Genomic DNA, 21,690 nt, shown 5'->3' with positions numbered 1-21,690 from the left:
CTGGAAGTTTTTAAGAAGAGACTGGACAGCCATTTGTCTAAAATGGAATAGGGTTTCCTGCCTGAGAAGGGGGTTGGACTAGATGACCTCCAACATCCCTTCCAACTTTTTTATTATTATTATAAAACTTTTATTCATTAAACATGAAACTCAGTCAACTGGACACTCAAACTGACTGGCACTAATGGTTGACACGGGTTGCTGCCAGCATCCTAGGGATCAACCAGGTCTCTCCTTAAAATGTCAGATGTTCCGAGTAGCGCAGTTTTTTTGTAGCTTTGCTGGAGTTATTGCAGGAAGCTGCAGTTTCTTGATACATTTTGCAAAGTTTTGGGACATAGTTCCCAGTACCCCGATGACAATGGGTATCACTGTTACACGTTTCATCCATAATTGTGCAGTTTCGATGTCCAGGTCACGATGATGATGATGATGATTACTATTATTATCATCCCACGGTCCTGCAGAAACTCTGAACTGGTTCTCCAAGGACTTCCCAATTCTGAGGCCTCCAGAACTTGTCCATCAACAGAAAAGGACCTTTTTGCATTGCAATTTTTTTTAAAAAAAAAAGTCCCCCCCCCCTTTTTTTTTTGCACTTTGCATTTTCATTTCAAGGGAAAAATGCAAACAGGATGCGCCTTCCAGGCTGCTCAAATTTTCTGACTCATGTAAGGCATCGCAACAGAGGTGGGGGAAAAATAAATAAATCCCTAAACACAGAGAACCTCAAAATGAGTCAGCTTCTGGTCCCAGGTCCAACCTTCTCCAGAGATATACAGGAAGTCCTCGACTTACAGTCGTTCATTTAGTGACCATTCAAAGTTCCAAAGGGCATGAAAAAAAGTGGCTTTGCGAGGACTAAGCAACCTAGAACTAAGGAGAAACTTCCTGAGAGGGAGAACAATTAACCAGCGGAACTACTTGCCTCCAGAAGTTGTGGGTGCTCCAACACTGGAGGTTTTTTTAAGAAGAGGCTGGATAGCAGCTTGTCTGAAATGGTACAGGGTCTCCTGCCTGAGCAGGGGGATGGACTAGAACGGGGCTTTTCAACCAGTGGTACGGGTACCACCTGTGGTACATTGGCACCTGGCAGGTGGTACGCGACCATCCTAGAAAAGTGGTAGCAGGGGAGGGGAATGAGCTGAACCGGTGGCAGCACCGCACAAGCCTAAGCGAGAAACGGCTCGAGCTGCAGGGCTGTCAGGGCTGAGCGGAAGCACCAGGATCAGCGCCAGGATCCAGCTGGAGCTCGGCACTGATCCTGGCACATCTGCTGAGCCCAGAAGAAGCGCCGATCAGCTGGAATGTTGCAGCCATCTCCAGGGTCTTGTGATTTACATTCAGATGCTTGGCAACTGATTCATATTTATGACGGTCACAGTGTCCCAGGGTCATGTGAAGTGACCAAAACCTGCTGCAACCACCCAGCAGATTGGGGAGTAAAAACCAAACACCCCACCCCCACCCTGCTGCCAATCCTCTACAGAAATGCTCACAACAATGAAAACCTCGGACAGGAGGAAGAGCGCTGCCGGGCGGGCAGGCAGGTGTCTTGCTCGGCTGTGGCTTTGGGGGGGGGCATTTTTTTCAGGGCCATTGTAACTTCGAACAGTCCCTAAGCGAACTGTCGTAAGTCGAGGACTACCTGTACTTCATCACTTTTTTCCTTTTTTTTTTTTTTTGGTCGTCAAGTTTTTGACACCTTGCTAGGTGACTGGGGGTACTCGGATGCTGCCGTATCCTAAAAGTGCTACAATGGGTGAAAAGGTTGAAAAGCCCTGGACTAGAAGAAGACCTCCAGGGCCCCTCACAGCTCTATTCTCATTGACTGACTGACTTCCAGAGAAATCCACAGAAAGCTTACGAGAGCTTACTCAGCCACCCTCTCCAGCCTGGAGACAGCTTGCTAAACCAGGTGACCGTTTAATCTGCTCTCAGAAAATTAAGAAGGCGCAGTGTCAGGGCTGGCTGAGGATTTACTGCAAATGGGAAATCTAAACACACAACCTAAAGAGGTTGCTTAGAAGGAGGAGAGGAACTTGGACAGACAGCCAGAAGAAGGAGAGGAAGGAAGCAGAAACGAGAAGTCTACATCGGTCGGTCTACGTTGCTCAAGCTTTCCACCACAAATCTTCTCTCTTGGGTCTGCCTCGCCCGAAAGGAAAAAAAAACAACAAAACAAAACGTGGCTGCTAAATGATCAGGGGCTTGCCACGGTCTCACCCATCAGCCACATCTGCAGAACCGTCACCAGTTACCCCTCCCTTCCTCTTCCTCCATCTCTTCTGAATTTAAATCCTAGATCAGTGTAGCTAGGCGGGTGTGTGTGTGTGTGTGTCTGATGAACGAGCGGAATATCGCAACAGCCCAGGAGCTTAGAATAAAATTGGTTATTTGGGAAAGGGGGGTACATATAGTCCTTGACTTACAATGGCACTGGGGGGGGGAAAGTGGCTTATTGCCATTTTTCACACTTACGACCGTGGCAGAATCCCCCAGGGTCAAGTGGTCAAAAAATCCAAGCACTTGGCAAATGGCATTTAGGATGGTTGCATTGTCCCGCGGTCGTTGTCTTCACTGTGCGATGGAGGAGAGGACCATCGGTGAGGAAAGGAAGACACCGGTGGATTTGCTGGATCCATTGATCCCCATACCCACTGGGGAAAAAACCCTGATAGGCAGGATTCTGCTTTCTGCTGAGCAAGGAAAATATTGACCTTGAGAAGATACTCAATATTCCAGAAGATCACGTTTGTGGAAACAAGGTCAGTCTTCCCGAAGACCACACTGATTCTTTCAGAATGTCAATATTCCAGAAGACCACATCTGTCCTCCCACAAGATCAATATTCCAGAAGAGCTCATTGGTTCTTTCAGAAGGTCAATGTTCCAGAAGACCATGTATCTTCTCCCACAAGGTCAGTATTCCAGAAAACCATGTCTGTCCTTCCACAAGGTCAATATTCCAGACCGTTTGTCCTTCCACAAGGTCAATATTCCAGAAGAGCTCACTGGTCCTTTCAGAAGATCAATATTCCAGAAGACCATCTTTGTCCTTCCACAAGATCAATATTCCAGAAGAGCTCATTGGTTCTTTCAGAAGATCAATATTCCAGAAGACCACATTTGTCCTTCCACAAGGTCAATATTCCAGAAGACCACATTTCTTCTCCCACAAGGTCAATATTTCAGAAAAATCACGTTTGTTCTCCAAAAGGTCTATAATCCAGAAGACCAAAGGTTTGTTCTCCCACAAGGTCAATATTCCGGAAGACCATGCTTGTTCTCCCACAAGGTCAATATTCCAGAAGACCACGCTTATTCTCCCACAAGGTCAATATTCCAGAAGACCACGTTTGTTCTCCCACAAGGTCAATATTCCAGAAGACCACGTTTGTTTTCCCACAAGGTCAATATTCCAGAAGACCAGTTTTGTTCTCCCACAAGGTCAATATTCCAGAAGACCACATTTGTACTCCCACAAGGTCACTCTTCCAGAAGATCACACTGATTCTTTCACAAGGTCAATATTCCAGAAGACCCCGTTTCTTCTCCCACAAGGTCAATATTCCGGAAAAATCACGTTTGTTCTCCCAAAGGTCTATAATCCAGAAGACCACGTTTGTTCTCCTATGAGGTCAACATTCCTGAGGACTAGATGGATTCTTTCTCAAGGTCAATATTCCAGAAGATCACATTTGTTCTCCACAAAAAAAGAACACATTTGCTCTTCCAATAGGAGATATCAGGCCCAAAAATCTGCACAAGAGAATTTTCTGCCCATGGAGCTGCGAGGTCAGCTTTCACTAGGTTTCTGCTACAACATGGGACTTCCATGATTGGCCCAATGCTGACAAGAAGGAGATCTGTAGCATATAGAGCAGGGGTCCTCAGCCTTGGCAACTTTAAGACTTGTGGACTTCAACTCCCAGAATTCCTCAGCCAGCTTTGCTGGCTGAGGAATTCTGGCAGTTGAAGTCCACAAGTCTTAAAGTTGCCAAGGTTGAGGACCCCTGATGTAGACCTTCTGAGAGGACCCATCTCTGCTATACATTATGACTCTTCAGGAGGCCAGACCAAGCCCAGCGGACCACCAATCTCTGAAGGTCACGTCCACGCTCACTGGAGTATCCACATGGGAAGTCTTCTGCTCAAAGAGCAAGGAAAACATGATTTTTCAAGCTAAAGACTTGAGTTTCAGCCTGCCTCAAGGTGGACCCTCCGCTGGGAAGACATAACCCCGAGCAAATGATTAGTAGGGGGCCTCTTCTCATGCAGCAACAAGGACAGGTGGATGACCCAGGTTTCACTGTAACTGTAATCAAACTTGTAAAATTTGGTATGAGAAGGTATATATAAACAGGGCAAGCCCTGCCCTCTTCTAGCACTGATGATGTTCCCTAGTTGGGTCGTGAAACATCTGCAGGAAACGCCCCCCCCCAAGCTCAGAGACCATCAAAGACCCCACAATAGTTCTCCTCCTCCTCTCCTCCACTTTGCAAACCCCAATCCCTTCTTGCACTGATGATACCTAGTTTGGTCACAAAATGTCAGCAAAGAAACCATCAAGCTCAAGAGAAGATCAAGGACTCTGCAGAAAGCAAAAGCCAGATAAACATGGATGGCCGTAAGGTGTACTTTCAAACTAGCCAGGTTCTGTTAGTGTAACCTTACAATATATGGTTTGTGCTGCTAGCTAGGCTGAACTATCTCCAAGGGCTGACACCATCCAACTACAAGCTCAAGAGATCCTACACATTTGAATAGTTCTAATATGAATTGGCTCTATCTATCTATCTATCTATCTATCTATCTATCTATCTATCTATCTATCTATCTATCTATGTCTATCTATCTATCATCTCTCTATCTATTCTCTCTCTATCAATCATCTCTCTCTCTATCCTTCTCTCTTTATTATCTCTCTATCTCTATCTCTCTATCATCTCTCTCTCTATTATCTCTCTATCATCTCTCTATATCTATTTATCTATCAATCATCTCTCTCTCTCTATTATCTATTATCTCTCTATTATCTCTCTCTCTCTCCTATCTATCTATCTATCTATCTATCTATCTATCTATCTATCTATCTATCTATCTATCTATCTATTATGTATCTATCTATCTATTCTTTCTCTCTCTCTATATATATATATATATACACACACACACACACACACACACACACACACACACACACAGATGGCATGTGTGCAACTGCACTTCCACTTGCACGGAAGCATCCCCTTCCCCCCATCCTCCAGTCCACCAAGCCAGGAAAACTCCCTAGACCAGGGGTCCCCAACCGGTCCACACAAAGAAGCAAAGCCCCATCCGCGGGATGCCGGTAGCAGACAAAACCACGCACCCTCCAGTCCACGGAAAAAACCTCTTTCCACGGAACCGGTCCCTAGTGGTGTCCAAAAGGTTGGGGACCTCTGTTCTAGACCAAACTGGCTCTCTTCCCAATGAAAGGGGTTTAGGGTACCATATCTTTTATGCTCAATCCTGAAAAAACGAAACAAAACACCATTTTACATTATTAGAGAGCCAAAGCCCCCACCCGTCATTTGTGCCGAGGCCACATTCAGAGAATGAGCTTTGCAGATCTTATGCAAGATCCCTTATGAATCCCACGATGGTCACCACGATGTAAAAAAGATGTTGAGACTCTACAAAGAACGTAGAGAAGAGCAACAAAGATGATCGGGGGACTGGAGGCTAAAACATATAAGGAACCGTTGCTGGAATTGGGTATGTCTATTCTAGTGAATAGAAGGACGAGGGGGGGACAGGATAGCAGTCTTCCAGTATCTCAGGGGCTGCCCCAAAGAAGAGGGAGTCAAGCTATTCTCCAAAGCACCCGAAGGCAGGACAAGGAGCAACGGATGGAAACCAATCAAGGAGTGAAGCAACCTGGAACTAAGGAGAAACTTCCTGACAGTGAGGACAATTAATCAGCGAAACAACTTGCCTCCAGAACTTGTGAATGCTCCAACACTGGAAGTTTTTAAAGAGATTGGACAACCATTTGTCTGAAATGGTAGAGTTTCCTGCCTGAGCAGGGGGCTGGACTAGAAGACCTCCAAGGTCCCTTCCAACTCTGTTATTCTATTCTATTCTATTCTATTCTATTCTATTCTATTCTATTCTATTCTATTCTATTCTATTCTATTCTATTCTATTCTATTCTATTCTATTCTATTCTATTCTATTCCATCCCATCCCTTATGGATATTCTTTATGTCTGCGCAAGCTGTGCGAAGAAGCCACCTGCTCGGTGGGGCATTTCAGGACATGTGTTTCCAGATACAAATGTTCCTTTTCTGTCCATTCGGCAGAACTGTGTGTGTGTGTTTTTGCCTGCTACGTGACTCATGGTGTTTTTTATTTGGCAACTGTGACACTCCAGCTTTGCATCTGAGACGGGAAGAGGGAAAGAGACGGGAAGGGGACAGAAGGATGTCTGGATCAGCCATCGATAAACCGGTGGCACAAGAAGATAGCTTGGTCTCCATCATATCCATGTACCTGACCTAAAAAAAGGAATTTACTTACTCCGGCTGACTCGCTCTGCGTAATCACAGCTCTTACCCCTGCGAGGCAAGGTGTATCAGGTGTATCAGATCAGGGGTCTTCAAACGTGGCCCTTTTATGACTTGTGGACTTCAATTCCCAGAATTCCTCAGTCAGGCATGGGGCAACCAAGGAGCTACCAGTTCAAGCAGACAAGCTAACAGTAAACCACAGCCTAGTCAAAGAACCACCAAGAACATTCCCAACAACACTGAAGGGGCAAGTCAGGGAGCAAACCCCACTCCCTTCCAGCCCTGATGATGTTACCTAGTTGAGTCATGAAACGCCTGCAAGAAAACAACCAAACTTAGTTATGAAGGGAGGGAGAGGGAGGGGGAGGGGGAGGGAGGGCAGAAGAAAGGAAGGTTGATGTTGAAGAAGGAAGGTTAAATTGGAGGGGAGGAAAGTTCATGTGAAAGGAAGGAAGGAAGGAAGGAAGGAAGGAAGGAAGGAGAGATGGGAATACATGGGGAGAGATGGGAGGAAAGAAAGAGAGAGAGAAAGAGAGAGAGAGAGAGAGAGAAAGAAAGAAAAAGAAAGAAAGAAAGAAAGAAAAAGACAGACAGAAAGAAAGAAAGAAAGAAAGAAAGAAAGAAAGAAAGAAAAAGAAAGAAAGAGGGAGGGAGGGAGGGAGGGAGGGAGGGAGGGAGGGAGGGAGGAAGGAAGGAAGACATGGGGATAGATGGGAGGAAAGAAAGAGAGAAAGAAAGAGAGAGAGAAAGAAAGAAAGAAAGAAAGAAAGAAAGAAAGAAAGAAAGAGAAAGAAAGAAGAAAGGAAAGAAGAAAGGAAGGAAGGAAGGAAGGAAGGAAGAAAGAAAGAAAGAAAGAAAGAAAGAAAGAAAGAAAGAAAGAAAGAAAGAAAGAGGGAGGGAGGGAGGGAGGAAGGAAGGAAGATTGGTTGATGTTGAGGAATGAAGGTTAATTTGGACTCAAGGGAAGGGAAGGAAGATTCATGTTGATGATTAATTAGGAAGGAAGGAGGGAAGGAGAGATGGGGACAGATGGGGAGGGATTGGAGGAAAGAAAGAAAGAATGAAAGAAAGAAAGAGGAAGGGAGGAGGAAGGAAGGAGAAAAAGAAATGAGAAAAGGAAGGAAGGAAGGAAGGAAGGAAGGAAGGAAGGAAGGAAGGAAGGAAGGAAGGAAGGAAGGAAGGAAGGGCTACAAGCCAATCCCATTTCTACAATTCACACAAACACACACACACACACACACACACACACACACACACACACACACACGCTCAATCAACACAACACAAAAGCAGCTGGCATCGCCACAAAGCCTGGCGGGCTCCATCACCCCCCCCCCCCACCCTTCAATCTTGCGCAATGGAGCCCGTCCTCCTAGCCGGCCCAGAGTCACATGCAGGTGATGTGTGAGTGAATCAGCCTTGCAGAAGAGTAGAGGCAAAGGAGGAGGAGGGAGGGAGGAAGGAAGGAAGGAATCACACGCCTTGCAGGGGATGCGTTTTGCCTACCGAAGAGGCCAGGCTGCAGACAGCCTGTCCTGGAAGGAAGGAAGGAAGTAAGGAAGGAAGGAATTGCGTGTTTGTGTGTGCTTGCAGGAGTTGGGGCAAGGCAACAAAGCAAAGTCTTCCCAAGGCGTTTGCAGAGCTCAACATCCTTAGCTATAAATTCATGGCTCGAATCACAACCACCCTCTCTTTCTTTCTCTCCTTCTCTCTCTCCCTTTCTCTCGCTCTCTTTCCCTCTCTCTCTCTCTCTTTTTCTCTCTTTTTCTCTCCCTCTCTTTCTCTCCCTCTCTCTCTTGCTCTTTCTCTCTCTCCCCCTTTCTCTCTTGCTCTTCTCTTTCTCTCTCCCTTTCTCTTGTTCTTTCTCTCGCTCTTTCCATCTCTCTCTTTTTCTTTCTCTTTCTCTCCTTTTCTCTTGCTCTTTCTTTCTCTTCTCTCTCTCTCCCTTTCTCTCTCTCCCTTTCTCTTACTCTCTCCCTTTCTCTCTTTCTTTTTCTCTCTCTTTTTCTCTCTCTCTCTTTCTCTCCCTTTCTCTCTCTCCCTTTCTCTTACTCTCTCTCTCCCTTTCTCTCTTTCTTTTTCTCTCTCTTTTTCTCTCTCTCTCTTTCTCTCCCTTTCTCTCTCTCCCTTTCTCTTGCTCTCTCTTTCTCTCGCTCTCTTTCCCTCTCTCTCTCTATGCAGCCCACAGCTGCAGTGCCACCTCCCTCGCACATTTGCTCCAGGGAGAACAACCCAGAATGTCACAAACACACAAAGCTTTTCAGAGCCCCCTGAGGCTTGCCGGGCATCACAATTGCGCACTGTGGCTGGCACCGCAACCTCGTGCAATCAGGTGCCCTGGCATGCCTGTCAGACGGCTGCGTCCACTCATCGCTTGAACCAGGGGAGGTCAAGTCCGCCAGACTGCGCTGCTTATCGCCTGGCCAGCTTGCTTCCTACCAGACAGTCCTCGACTTATGACCACGATTGAGCTCCAGGTGGCTTCCCCATTTGACTTTGCTCGTCAGAAAGTCACAAAAAGGGGATCACGTGACACTGCAACCGGCAGAAGTACAAGCCAGTTGCCAAGGGTCTGAATTTTGATCGCGTGATGCTGCAACGGACGTAAGTGCGAGAACTGGCCATAAGTCACATTCTTTTCAGGGGCTTTGTAACTTCAAACGGTCGCTAAAGGATTGTAATAATAATAATAATAATAATAATAATAATAATAATAATAATAATAATAATAATAATAATAATAATAATAATAATTGGAAGGGACCTTGGAGGTCATCTAGTCCAACCCCCTGAGTATCTAGGGCAGGGTTCTTCAAACGTGGCCCTTTTATGACTTGTGGACCTCAACTCCCAGAATTCTGGGAGTTGAAGTCCACAAGTCATAAAAGGGCCACGTTTGAAGACCTGGCTGAGGAATTCTGGGAGTTGAAGTCCACAAGTCATAAAAGGGCCACGTTTGAAGACCCCTGATCTGGGGCTTGGATGATCATCTTACTGGACCCTAACGGGACTTCACTTTCCCTTTTATTTTATTTAAGCTTATTTATTTATTTGTCTACTGAATTTGTATTCCCCCTTTACTTCATGAAGTTCTCAAGTTACGACAATTTGTTTAGTGACCGTTCAAAGTTTCGACCATTTTTCCACACCTATGAGCATTGCAGCACCTCCCCCCACCCCTCCAAAGGTCATGTCATCAAAATTCAGACCCTTGGCAACTATCTCATACATACGACGGTCGCAGCGTCCTAAGTGTGAGAGCGTCAACGTGATCCCCTTTCACGACCTCCTGACAAGCAAAGTCAATGGGGCGGGGTGGGGGGTGGGAAGCCATATTCACGTAACAACCGCGTGACTAATTTAACAACGGCCACGATTCCCTTAACAAGCATGGCCCGAAATGTCGTAAAACGGGGTCAAAGCTCACTTAACAACCGTCTCGCTTAGCGACAGAATTTTTTAGACTCCGTTGCCATCGTAAGTCGACCTGCGTTTTGCCCTGGAAAGCCAGCTTCAGAAAGCTTCATTACATCACTTGGAGCAGAGGCTAAGAAACACAGTATAAAAATATAGAATAGAATAGAATAAAAATAACAGATGGTAGAATAGAATGGAATGGAATAAACAGATTATAGAATAGAATAGAATAGAATAGAATAGAATAGAATAGAATAGAATAGGATAGGATAGGATAGGATAGGATAGGATAGGATAGGATAGGATAGGATAGGATAGGATAGGATAGGATAGGATAGGATAGGATAGAAAATAGAAATAACAGATAATAATAGAATAGAATGGAATGGAATAGAATGGAATAGAATAGAATAGAATAGAATAGAATAGAATAGAATAGAATAGAATAGAATAGAATAGAATAGAATAGAATAGAAATAACAGATGGTGGAATAGAATGGAATGGAATAGACAAATTGTAGAATAGAATAGAACAGAACAGAACAGAACAGAATAGAATAGAAATAACAGATGGTGGAATAGAATGGAATGGAATAGACAAATTGCAGAATAGAATAGAATAGAATAGAATAGAATAGAATAGAATAGAATAGAATAGAATAGAATAGAATAGAATAGAATAGAATAGAATAGAATAGAATAGAATAGAATAGAATAGAATAAGGAATGGAAGAATAGAATGGAATGGAATGGAATAGAATAGAATAGAATAGAATAGAATAGAATAGAATAGAATAGAATAGAATAGAATAGAATAGAATAGAATAGAATAAGGAATGGAAGAATAGAATGGAATGGAATGGAATGGAATGGAATGGAATGGAATGGAATGGAATAGAATAGAATAGAATAGAATAGAATAGAATAGAATAGAATAGAATAGAATAGAATAGAATAGAACAGAATAGAACAGAATAGAACAGAAGCTGGAAGGGACCTTGGAGGTCTTCTAGTCTAGCCCCCCGCTCAAGCAGGAGAACCTATACCATCTCAGACAGAAGTTTGGCAACTGACTCACATTTATGATGGTCGGGTGTCCCCCGGGGTCACGTGATCCCCCTTTTGCGACCATCTCACAAGCAGAGTTTACAGGGAAGCCGGATTCACTGAGCGACTGTGTTCCTAAACTCATCGACTGTGGCCAGAAAGGTCATAATATGGGGCAAATCTCAAAGCTTCATAGCTATCTTGCTTAGCCACAGAAATGTTGGGCTGAACTGGGGCTGAAAGGAGACGGAGGCTTTATCTGTGAATCGGAGACTCCTGGATCAACTCTCAGATGGCAGCTGGCCACTGTATGAGTCTGCGTGTCACCACCCTCCCACTCAGAGGAAGAACACGCCACGCGTCTCCGTTGCCCTCGGCTTACGGCCGCAACGGAGCCGAACTTTCCCGTCGTTAAGCGAGACATCTCTTAAGTGAGTTTTGCCCCCACGTGCCTTGCTAGGGTTGTAAAAGGGGAATCACTGCAGGTGACGAGTTAGGAACACGGTCGTTAAGTGGATCTGGCCTCCCCCCCTCTCCTTTGACTTTGCTTGTCAGGAAGTCGCAAAAGGGGATCACGTGACAAACCCCCCCCCCACTGCGACCGTCATAAAGTTGTGTCGGTTGCCAAACGTCTGAATTTCGATCGCGTCACCGTCGTACGTCTGCACTGGTTGCCCAGCGTCTGAATTTCGATCACGGGACGGTGGGGATGCTACAAAAGTCACAAGTGTGGGGAAAAACGAACCCTCGTTAAGTCGAGACTAGTTGTGTCAAATGTTGATGTCTGCCTTCTACACCTCCTCTCCATGCATTTTATGCCGGATGCGAAACAACAATAGCTGACCCACAACTGCAACAGCATGTAAAGGGTCCCCCGCCCCGCAAAAAAAGTCTCCGGTGGGGGGGGGGGTTTGGGGAGGAGGCATAAATTCTCAACCACAATGGACAGAATACAAAGGAGGCAGTGGACCGTTCTTGATTCCTCTCTGTTTTGAGTCTTTTGTGCAAGGCCACTGTATATTTTTTAAAAATTTATTAACCAGGCCTTTAAAAACACACCAGCAGCCCTTTTTTCTCCCTATGGGGACCCCCCCCCCCGTTCTGTTTGCAGAAAAAAACAGCAGGCTGGGTGAGCTTTGTCCCTCCCCCCCCAACCTTACACAGCCGTTGTCCACATCTTCACAAACCGACAACGTGTGTTGCTTTTTTTTTTAAAGACATCTAATTCTGACAGTGCAAATACTATTTCTAAAGTGTGAGTCACTGCTTGTAGGCCCCACTCCCCCGCCCCATCCAGCAGAGCAGGAAAGCTACAGAAAACAACTTGTCTCTAGAAGTGGTGAAAGCTCCAACACTGGAGGTTTTTCAGAAGTGATTGGGCAGCCATTTGTCTGAAATGGTGTAGGGTTTCCTGCCTGAGCTGTGGGTTGGACTAGATGACCTCCAAGGTCCCTTCCAACTCTTCTCTTCTACAATCTGTTATTTCTATTCTATTCTATTCTATTCTATTCCTAGTCTAGTCTAGTCTAGTCTAGTCTAGTCTAGAATATTCTATTCCATTCCATTCCATTCCATTCCATTCCATTCTACAATCTGTTATTTCTATTCTATTCTGTTCTGTTCTGTTCTTGTCTAGTCTAGTCTAGTCTAATCTACAATCTATTCCATTCCATTCCATTCCATTCTATTCTGTTCTACAATCTGTTATTTCTATTCTATTCTATTCTATTCTATTCTATTCTATTCTATTCTAGTCTAGTCTAGTCTAGTCTAGTCTAGTCTAGTCTAGTCTAGTCTACAATATTCTATTCCATTCCATTCCATTCCGTTCTACAATCTGTTATTTCTATTCTGTTCTGTTCCGTTCTGTTCTGTTCTTGTCTAGTCTAGTCTATTCCATTCCATTCTATTCCATTTTTTCTATTCTATTCTATTCTATTCTATTCTATTCTATTCTATTCTATTCTATTCTAGTCTAGTCTATTCTAGTCTAGTCTAGTCTAGTCTAGTCTAGTCTAGTCTACAATATTCTATTCCATTCCATTCCATTCCATTCTACAATCTGTTATTTCTGTTCTGTTCTGTTCTGTTCTAGTCTAGTCTAATTACAATCTATTCTATTCCGTTCCATTCCATTCCATTCCATTCTATTCTATTCTGTTCTACAATCTGTTATTTCTATTCTATTCTATTCTACTCTACTCTAGGCTAGGCTATTCCATAATTCCTATCCTATCCTATCCTATCCTATCCTATCCTATCCTATCCTATCCTATCCTATCCTATCCTATCCTAAAAGAATCCGTAAGAGACTGGATGCTATTTCCACCAGGCTCTTATTTCGTTATTTATTTACTATTATTATTTCACACTACAGGTAGACCTCGACTTACTTCTCTCATTCAGTGACCGTTTGAAGTTACAACGGCACTGAAAAAATGTGCCTTAGGACCCTTTTTCACACTTACGACCGTTGCAGCATCCCCATGGTCATGTGATTTAAACTCGGATCCTTGGCAAATGTCTCGTATTTATGACGTTTCCAGTGTCCCGGTGTGTGTGTGTGTGTGTGTGTGTGTGTGTGATGCGATCCCCCTTTTGCGACCAAAGTCCATGGGGGAGCCCAATTCACTTACCAGCCCTGTGAACTAACTTAACAACTGCAGGGATTCCCGTAACGTAACAAGGCAACGAAAGGTCATAAAATGGGGCAAAAAACTCCCCAAAAGGGATTTCTCACTTAGCGACAATAAATTGTGGGCTCAGTTGCGGTCGTAAGACGATAACTAACCTGTTAATCTTTACTGTTTTATAATGAAGCTTATAAAATGTGTTCCTTAGCAAAGAGGCAACCAGGCTCTTAATTTTTTTTCCTAACCCCGCATTCTGCAAACAAGGTTCATACCAACGGTGTCCTGCCTTGGCTACTTTAAGCCCTGTGGACTTCAACTCCCAGAATTCCCCAGCCAGCATAGCTGGCTGGGGAATTCTGGGAGTTGAAGTCCACAAGTCTTAAAGTGGCCAAGGTTGGACATCCCTGATTTATTTCTTCTCTCCTCCCCTTCTCACGCAAATAGACCCCCCCAACACACACACATGCCTCTCCCCCAGACCCAATGCATCCCTTCATTCAGAAACCGCCCCTCCTTTTATTTTCCACACCCCAAAAACGCCTCTTGCAACCGTTTTTTTTTTCCTTCCTCGCACCATGACAGCCTACAGCAGGGGGGGGGGGTGGCGAGGGGGGCGAGAACAATCTTGGAAGCCGCCTCGAAAAGATGGGCGGTTGTGTGTGGATGGGCGGTGTGTGTGTGTGTGTGTGTGTGTGTGTGTGTGTGTGTAAAAGCTGCAAAAGCACTTGGCCTCCATCCCAGCAAAGGGCAGTTGCACCCTCTCCCCACCCGTGTGAAAAAAACAAAACAAAAAAACCCTCCATGTTTTTTTTAAACCCCCCCCCTCTTGGCTCCCAGCCAAAAAGGTTGCAGAGGAGCCCAGCAAACCTTCCCAAGGCAGAAATGAAAAGGCAGCGTGTTTTTTTTATATAGAGAGAGAGATAGATCTCTCAGTTGGTAGTTTACACGGAGGGTTATTATATTGTTGATTTTTTTTATTTTTATTTTTCCTTAAGGCGTGAGGAAGAGGGAAAAAGGGCAGGAGCCCCGGAGTCAAAACGCCAGGCCACAGTAAATCAATCAATCAATCAATCAATCAATCAATCAATTAATTTATCAATCATAAAGGTCTCCGGGTTAAATAAATAAATATCTTTGGGTTGATTTTTTTTTTTCTTAAGGGAGAGGAAGAAAAAGAGGGCAGAAGAAGCCCAGGAGTCAAAACGCCAGGCCACAGTAAATCAATCATCAATCAATCAATCAATTAATCAATCATAAAGGTCTCTGGGTTAAATAAATAAATAAATAAATATTTTGGGGTTGATTTTTTTTTCCTTAAGGGAGAGGAAGAAAAAGAGGGCAGAAGAAGCCCAGGACTCAAAATGCCAGGCCACAGTAAATCAATCATCAATCAACCAATCAATTAATCAATCATAAAGGTTTCCGGGTTAAATAAATAAATAAATAAATAAATGTCTTTGGGTTGATTTTTTTTTTCTTAAGGGAGAGGAAGAAAAAGAAGGCAGAAGAAGCCCAGGAGTCAAAAACGCCAGGCCACAGTAAATCGATCAATTCATAATAAATGTCTTTGCATTGAATAAATAAATACTGTACGTACACACATAAAATGTCTTTGGGTTGATATATTTTTTTCTTCTTCTTAAGGCCGGCCAGAAGAAGAGAAGAGGGCAGGAGCTCTTCTCAGAGTCCAACCCCAGGCCACAGTAAATCAATCAATCAATCAATCAATCAATCAATCAATCAATGTCAGTCAGTCAATCATAAAGGTCTCCAGGATGGATAGACAGACAGATAGACAAATATCGAGATAGAAAACAGATAAGATAAATCCATCCTGTAAATGTCGCGCTCGCCGGCAACACACACACACACACACACACACACGCACGCAGGCACACACACAGGCAAGCAAGCAAACTCCGCCAAAACAGCGCAGACCGTCCGCCTTACCTGCGCAGCTGGAAAGCAGCAAAGGCGCCAGGACAGAGACCCAGAGACCCCGGGACGACACGCCGAGCGTCTCCATGATCCTTTTGACACCGCCCGGGTGCAGGAAGAAGGCGACCAAGACGAAGAAGAAGAAGAAGAAGAAGAAGAAGGGGAAAAAATGCATTTGAGAATTGAGCGCGGGGAGGAAGGAAGAAACGGAGGGGGGGGGGTCCGCTCTTGCTGTGCTAAATCAAGGGCAGGTTAAAAGCGGAGGGGGGAGGGGGGGCAGGAAGGCAGGCACAGCGTCGCCCCGTTTCCAAAACGGGGGTTGGGGGTGATGGGGTACCTCATAACCCCCCCCCCCACACACACACAGTTCCTTGGCTCCCAGGATCTGAGGAGGAGGAGGAGGAGGGAGGAGTGGAGAGGAGAAGACCAGCCTCAGATACAGATAAAGGAGAACATTTGGGGAGGGGGGGTGGGATGGGAGGTGGAGGGTCTAGGGGTTGTTTGCTTTCCGACGTTCGGCGCCTGACGCGCGCTGAATCTTGTTTCCTTAGTTGGGGCCACGAAACGTCTGCAAGGAAACCACCTAACTGGGAGAGTGTGAGTGTGTGTGTGTTGTGTGTGTCTGTTTCTCTCTGTGTGTGTGTGTGTGTGTGTGTGTTCTCTCTCTCTCTCTCTCTGTGTGTGTGTGTGTGTGTGTGTGTTGTGTGTGTCTGTTTTTCTCTCTCTCTCTCTCTCTCTCTGTGTGTGTGTGTGTGTGTGTTATAAATACTGGGTGACGAATAAACACGGGGTAAAGTACCTTAACGGGGAGGGGTGCGTGGATGGAAGAGGCAAAAAAGGGGGGGGGTCTTTGAAAGTCTGCAGACCCCCCCCCCACCCGGTCCCAAGAAGAGACAGACAGGCGGGCACGTCCGCTCCTTTCATCCCCCCCCCCATCCCGCGGCTACAACCCCCCCTTCACTCACCGGGCGGAGGCGGAGGCTCCGACGACCCCCGCTGGCTTCTTCCCGCTGGGGGGGGGATGTCCGGGGACACCTCCAAATCCGGCCCGGGCACCCCGAATTCCAACCCTAGGAGGAGGCGGCGGGGGGTGGGTGGGTGGAAGGACTTCACCCCGGCTGGAGCCCCGGAGGGGAGAAGGCAAGAAGGCAGCCGGAGTCAGGCGGGGGTCGGCATCGGTGGGAGCGCGGATCCAGCTCCCCCCGGCCCGTTTGGCCGACCCGCTTTGCAGCAGCAACAACAACCAGAGCCGGGAAGAGAGGAAGAGGAATTGGGGAGGGGGGTTGCGCTGGGCTTTCACCTCGGCCGCCCCCGCCCGCGCTTGCCTGGCTCTGCAGCTCGGGCGCAGCTCGCCGTCTGCGCGGCTCCCGGTTGAGCAAGGGAAGGACAACCCCCCCTCCTCCTCTTCCTCCTCCTCCTTTCCCCTCCCCTCCCCTCTCTCCTCCCCTCCCCTCTGTTGCCTAGCATTGGGGGGGGGAAGCGGAGTGGGAGGGGCGGGGGGAGAGAGAGAGAGAGAGAGGCAGGCGTCCCCTCCTCCATCTCCTCCTCCTCCTCCCTCCCTCCTTCCTTCCCTCCTTCCCTCCTTCCTTCCTTCCTTCCTTCCCCCTCCCCTCCCCTCCCTTCTGTTGCCTAGCATGGGGGGGGCTCCGTTTGGAGGGGAAGCGGAGTGGGAGGGGCGGAGAGAGAGAGAGAGAGAGAGGCAGACGTCCCCTCCTCCATCTCCTCCTCCCTCCCTCCCTCCTTCCTTCCTTCCTTCCTTCCTTCCTTCCTTCCTTCCCCCTCCCCTCCCCTCCCCTCCATCTTTCGAGGAAGGGGCCGCCCGCTGCCAGAAGCGCTTCGGAGCGTCTGCAGCTCGCAGCGCTCCCAAGTTCCAGCTGGAAAAGAGAGAGAGAGAGAGAGAGAGAGAGAGAGAGAGAGAGAGAGAGAGAGAGAGAGAGAGAGAGAGAGAGAGAGAGAGGAGTTTATCATTTGGGGAGGGGGCAAGAGAGAGGCGGGGGTCGGAGCTGGGTCCGCAGCGTTTGTCCCCTGCCCGGTTGGCGACGGTTGTGTGTGTGTGTGTGTATGGGGGAGGGGGTCAGCGGGGAAGGCCCATCTGCACCGCGCCCCTCCCGGTGCAGGGGCTCCGAGATAGATTTGGGGAGGGGGGGGATTCGGCGCGCGGGGAGGGGGTTGTCGTCCAGCTAAGCCTTAGCTGCTAAGGTCACCCCCCCCTGCTCGGGAGGCGGAGCGGTTCGTTTTCCTTAAGGTGGGCTGTGTTTGGGGGGGGGGGGGGAAGGGAAGCAGTCGCTCCCGGGGCTGGGTCCGCAGCGTTTGCCCCCTGCCCGGTTGGCGACGGGTGTGTGTGTGTGTGTGTGTGTGTGTGTGTGTGTGTCCTGCCGGCAAAGGGGCTCCTCCCGGCCCCGCGGCGGCTCCAGCCCTCCCCCCGGAAAGCCCGGAGACCGACCGACCTACCTCCCATGCCCCCCCCCCTGCCCGATGCCTGCCGGGCCGCTCGGGAGTTTCCAGGCCAGGCCTGGCAGCGTCCCGGTTGGCTCTGCTTTGGAAGGAAGGAGGGGAGGAGGAGGCGGGCAGGAAAGCGGCAGGAGGCGGAGAAGCGGCCAAGGCTCCGCGAAAGAGGAACCCGCGGCGGGGCTGGCGCTGCCTCCGGCGCTGGAAAGGCAGAAAGAGAGAGGGAGGGAGGGAAGGAAGGAAGGAAGGAAGGAAGTGCAGACAGGCAGGAGGGAGGAAGGAAGGAAGGAAGAGGAAGGAAGGAAGGCAATGCAGGCAGGAGAGAGGAAGGAAGTCAGGAAGAAGGAAGGAAGGAAGGAAAGAAAGAAAGAAAGAGAAAGAAATGCAGACAGGCAGGAGGGAGAGAGGGAGGAAGGAAGGAAGAGAAAAAAAGAAAGAAAGAGAAAGAAAGAAAAATGCAGACAGGCAGGAGGGAGGGAGGAAGGAAGGAAGAGAAGAAAAGAAAGAAAGAAAGAAAGAGAAAGAAAGAAAAAAATGCAGACAGGCAGGAGAGAGGGAGGAAGGAAGGAAGAGAAAAAAAGAGAGAAAGAAAGAGAAAGAAAGAAAGAGAAATGCAGACAGGCAGGAGGGAGAGAGGGAGGAAGGAAGGAAGAGAAAAAAAAGAAAGAAAGAAAGAAAGAGAAATGCAGACAGGCAGGAGGGAGAGAGGGAGGAAGGAAGGAAGAGAAAAAAAAGAAAGAAAGAAAGAGAAAGAAAGAAAGAAAAATGCAGACAGGCAGGAGGGAGAGAGGGAGGAAGGAAGGAAGAGAAAAAAAAGAAAGAAAGAAAGAAAGAAAGAGAAATGCAGACAGGCAGGAGGGAGAGAGGAAGGAAGGAAGGAAGAGGAAGGAAATGCAGGCAGGAGAGAGGAAGGAAGCCAGGAAGAAGGAAGGAAGGAAGGAAAGAAAGAAAAAGAAATGCAGACAGGCAGGAGGGAGAGAGGGAGGAAGGAAGGAAGGAAGGAAGGAAATGCAGGCAGGAGAGAGGAAGGAAGGAAGGAAGAGAGAAAGAAAGAAATGCAGACAGGCAGGAGGGAGAGAGGGAGGAAGGAAGGAAGAGGAAGGAAGGAAGGAAATGCAGGCAGCAGAGAGGAAGAAAGAAAAAGAAAGAAAGAAAGAAAGAAAGAAAGAAAGAAAGAAAGAAAGAAAGAAAGAAAAAAAAGCTCTGCCTTGGTCTTCAAATCTGGCTTTTTTTAAAAATGATATTGGACAGCCATAATCCCCGTCTGTTCCACCCTGGAAAGTGAGAATCTGCAACTGTAGCCCAGAGGGATTTCTTCTGCCCCACACAAGGTGGGGCGAGCCCTTTTCCCCCCCCCCAAGAATTCTGGGCTTGTGGCTTCCTACCTGACTTGGTCTCCACCTGAAACTTAGGAAAGGATAAAGAAAAAAAAAGAAAGAAAAAGGACTCTTAAATGTGCCTTCCTCTTTTTTTTTTTTTTTTGGTAGCGTGTGTGCAAAGTTCCTTTTTAGACGGGAGAGTCAGTCAGCATTTCTCAAATGTGTAAGGCGGGTGGACTTCAACTCCCAGAATCCCCAGCCAGTTGTGCTGGCTGGGGAATTCTGGGGAGTTTTAAAGTCCACCTTTTTTAAAAAAAAAAAAAGTTGCCAGGGTTGTGAAACACTACACTAGACACTCAGAGATTCAAGCCAGAGTAAGTTTGCACAGTTAATATTATTGTAATCATATTAATATTATATTATTATATTAATATCATCATTCCAGCCATTGCCCATCCACTGCAGGATGAAGGCCTCTTCCGCATGTTTCCCAACTGGGCTTTGCCAATTGGGCCCACAATACTCCTTGATCCATCTGGCTTTAGATCTTTTTCGCGCATGCTTTTGATCCAGTGGGATCCATTCTATGCCTTGCCTTGGTCCACCTGCCATCATTTCTTCTTGCTATGCGACCAGCGTCTTTCCGTGTCAATTCTTTTACTCTCTTAGGGATGTCATATCCTTTCGTTCGTTCTCTAATCCATGTGCAGGTCCTTCTATCCTGCATTGTAATGCCGAGCATGTATCTATATTAATATATAATATTCAGAGCTGCTTGATATGGAGATGAGCGACATGTAAATCTAATCAATATTTTTTAAAATAAATAAATAGAAACTCACTTGGAATAGTGAAGTGGGCAGCAAATAAATTAAATCAATGAAAGACAGCTGAGTGTCTTTGGGCCAATCACCAGGAGGTGAGTTCTAGTTCCGCCTTCGGCATGAAAGCCGGCTGGGTGACTTTGGGCCAATCACCAGGAGACAGTGAGTTCTAGTCCCGCCTTAGGCATGAAAGCCAGCTGGTTGACTTTGGGCCAATCACCAGGAGATGGTGAGTTCTAATCCCGCTTTAGGCATGAAAGCTGGCTGGGTGACTTTGGGCCAATCACCAGGAGAAGTTGAGTTCTAGTCCCGCCTTAGGCATGAAAGCCAGCTGGTTGACTTTGGGCCAATCACCAGGAGAAGTTGAGTTCTAGTCCCGCCTTAGGCATGAAAGCCAGCTGGGTGACTTTGGGTTGACTCTCTGTCCAACCCACCTCACAGGGTTGTTGTTGTGGGGAAAATAGGAGGGGGAAGGACTATTAGGTGTATTTGTATTTGCCTTGATGTTTATAAAAAACAAAGCTAATAAAGATGGGATATAAGCAAATAAATAAATGATAAGATGATGCCATTCTGGTTTCTCCCAGACGCCATGAGGAACTGTCGCATGAGGCTGCAGAAACAGAGACCCAGGTTACGCAAGGTCTTGCATCACATCAAAACAAATTGGGTGGCAGCTAAGGAGGGATATGTTAAATCCTTTGTGTGGAACAAGCCTGCCTCTGTAGAATATGCAAAGTGGCTTCTGTTTTCCATGGGATCATTGTAGCAGAATACAAGAGTAGGATTTTATAGATAAGAGTTATAAAGAATAACGGAGTTGGAAGGGATCCTGGAGGTCTTCTAGACCAACCCCCTGCTCAACAAGGAGACCTTGTACCATTCCAGAGAAATGGTTGTCCAATCTCTTCTTAAAAACCTCCAGGGATGGAGCACCCACAATTTCTGGAGGCCAGCGGTTCCACGGGTTAATCGTTCCCACTGTCAGGAAATTCCTCCTTAGATCTAGGGTTGCTTCTCTCCTTGATTAGTTTCCATCTGTTGCTTCTTGTCCTGCCCTCAGGACATGAGTGCTTTGGAAAATAAATTGACCCCGGTCTTCTTTGTGATAGCCCTTCAAGTATTAGAAGACTGCTGTCATGTCCCCCCCCCCAGTCCTACTTTTCAGTTGACTTGACCAGGTGTCTCCAACTTGTAAGACTTGTGGACTTCAACTCCCAGAATTCCTCAGCCAGGGTCTCCAACCTTGGCATTTTTAAGACTTGTGGACTTCAACTCCCAGAATTCCCCAGCCAGCCATGCTGGGAGTTGAAGTCCACAAGTCTTAAAAGTTGCCACGTTTGGAGAGCCTTGGACTAGCCCAGGGGTAGGCAACCTCGGCTCTTTTATGACTCATGGACTTCAACTCCCAGAATTCCTGAGGCAGCTGGCTCAGGAATTCTGGGAGTTGAAGTCCATGAGTCATAAAAGAGCCGAGGTTGCCTACCCCTGGACTAGCCATACCCAAACCC

General features: G+C 46.8%; 1 protein-coding gene across 1 annotated transcript in view; it reads right to left on the bottom strand.

The window, feature by feature from the left end:
- Nucleotides 1-16,850, bottom strand: part of LOC310639293 (tyrosine-protein phosphatase non-receptor type substrate 1-like) — a 144,083-nt gene extending 127,233 nt beyond the window's left edge. The window contains exons 1-2 of the mRNA XM_083360901.1: nt 16,554-16,850; nt 15,601-15,680 (exon numbers count right to left, since the gene is read on the bottom strand). Coding sequence (XP_083217027.1) covers nt 15,601-15,676 — 76 coding nt within the window. The 5' untranslated portion in view covers nt 15,677-15,680; nt 16,554-16,850. The remainder of the gene's footprint in view (nt 1-15,600; nt 15,681-16,553) is intronic.
- Between the last annotated feature and the right edge of the window lie 4,840 nt (nt 16,851-21,690).

The sequence above is a fragment of the Vipera ursinii genome, assembly GCF_947247035.1.
Source record: "Vipera ursinii genome assembly, chromosome: 3".
Taxonomy (NCBI): domain Eukaryota; kingdom Metazoa; phylum Chordata; class Lepidosauria; order Squamata; family Viperidae; genus Vipera; species Vipera ursinii.
The sequence above is the reverse complement of the archived record's forward strand: the minus strand, read 5'-3'. Positions and strand labels throughout refer to the sequence as shown.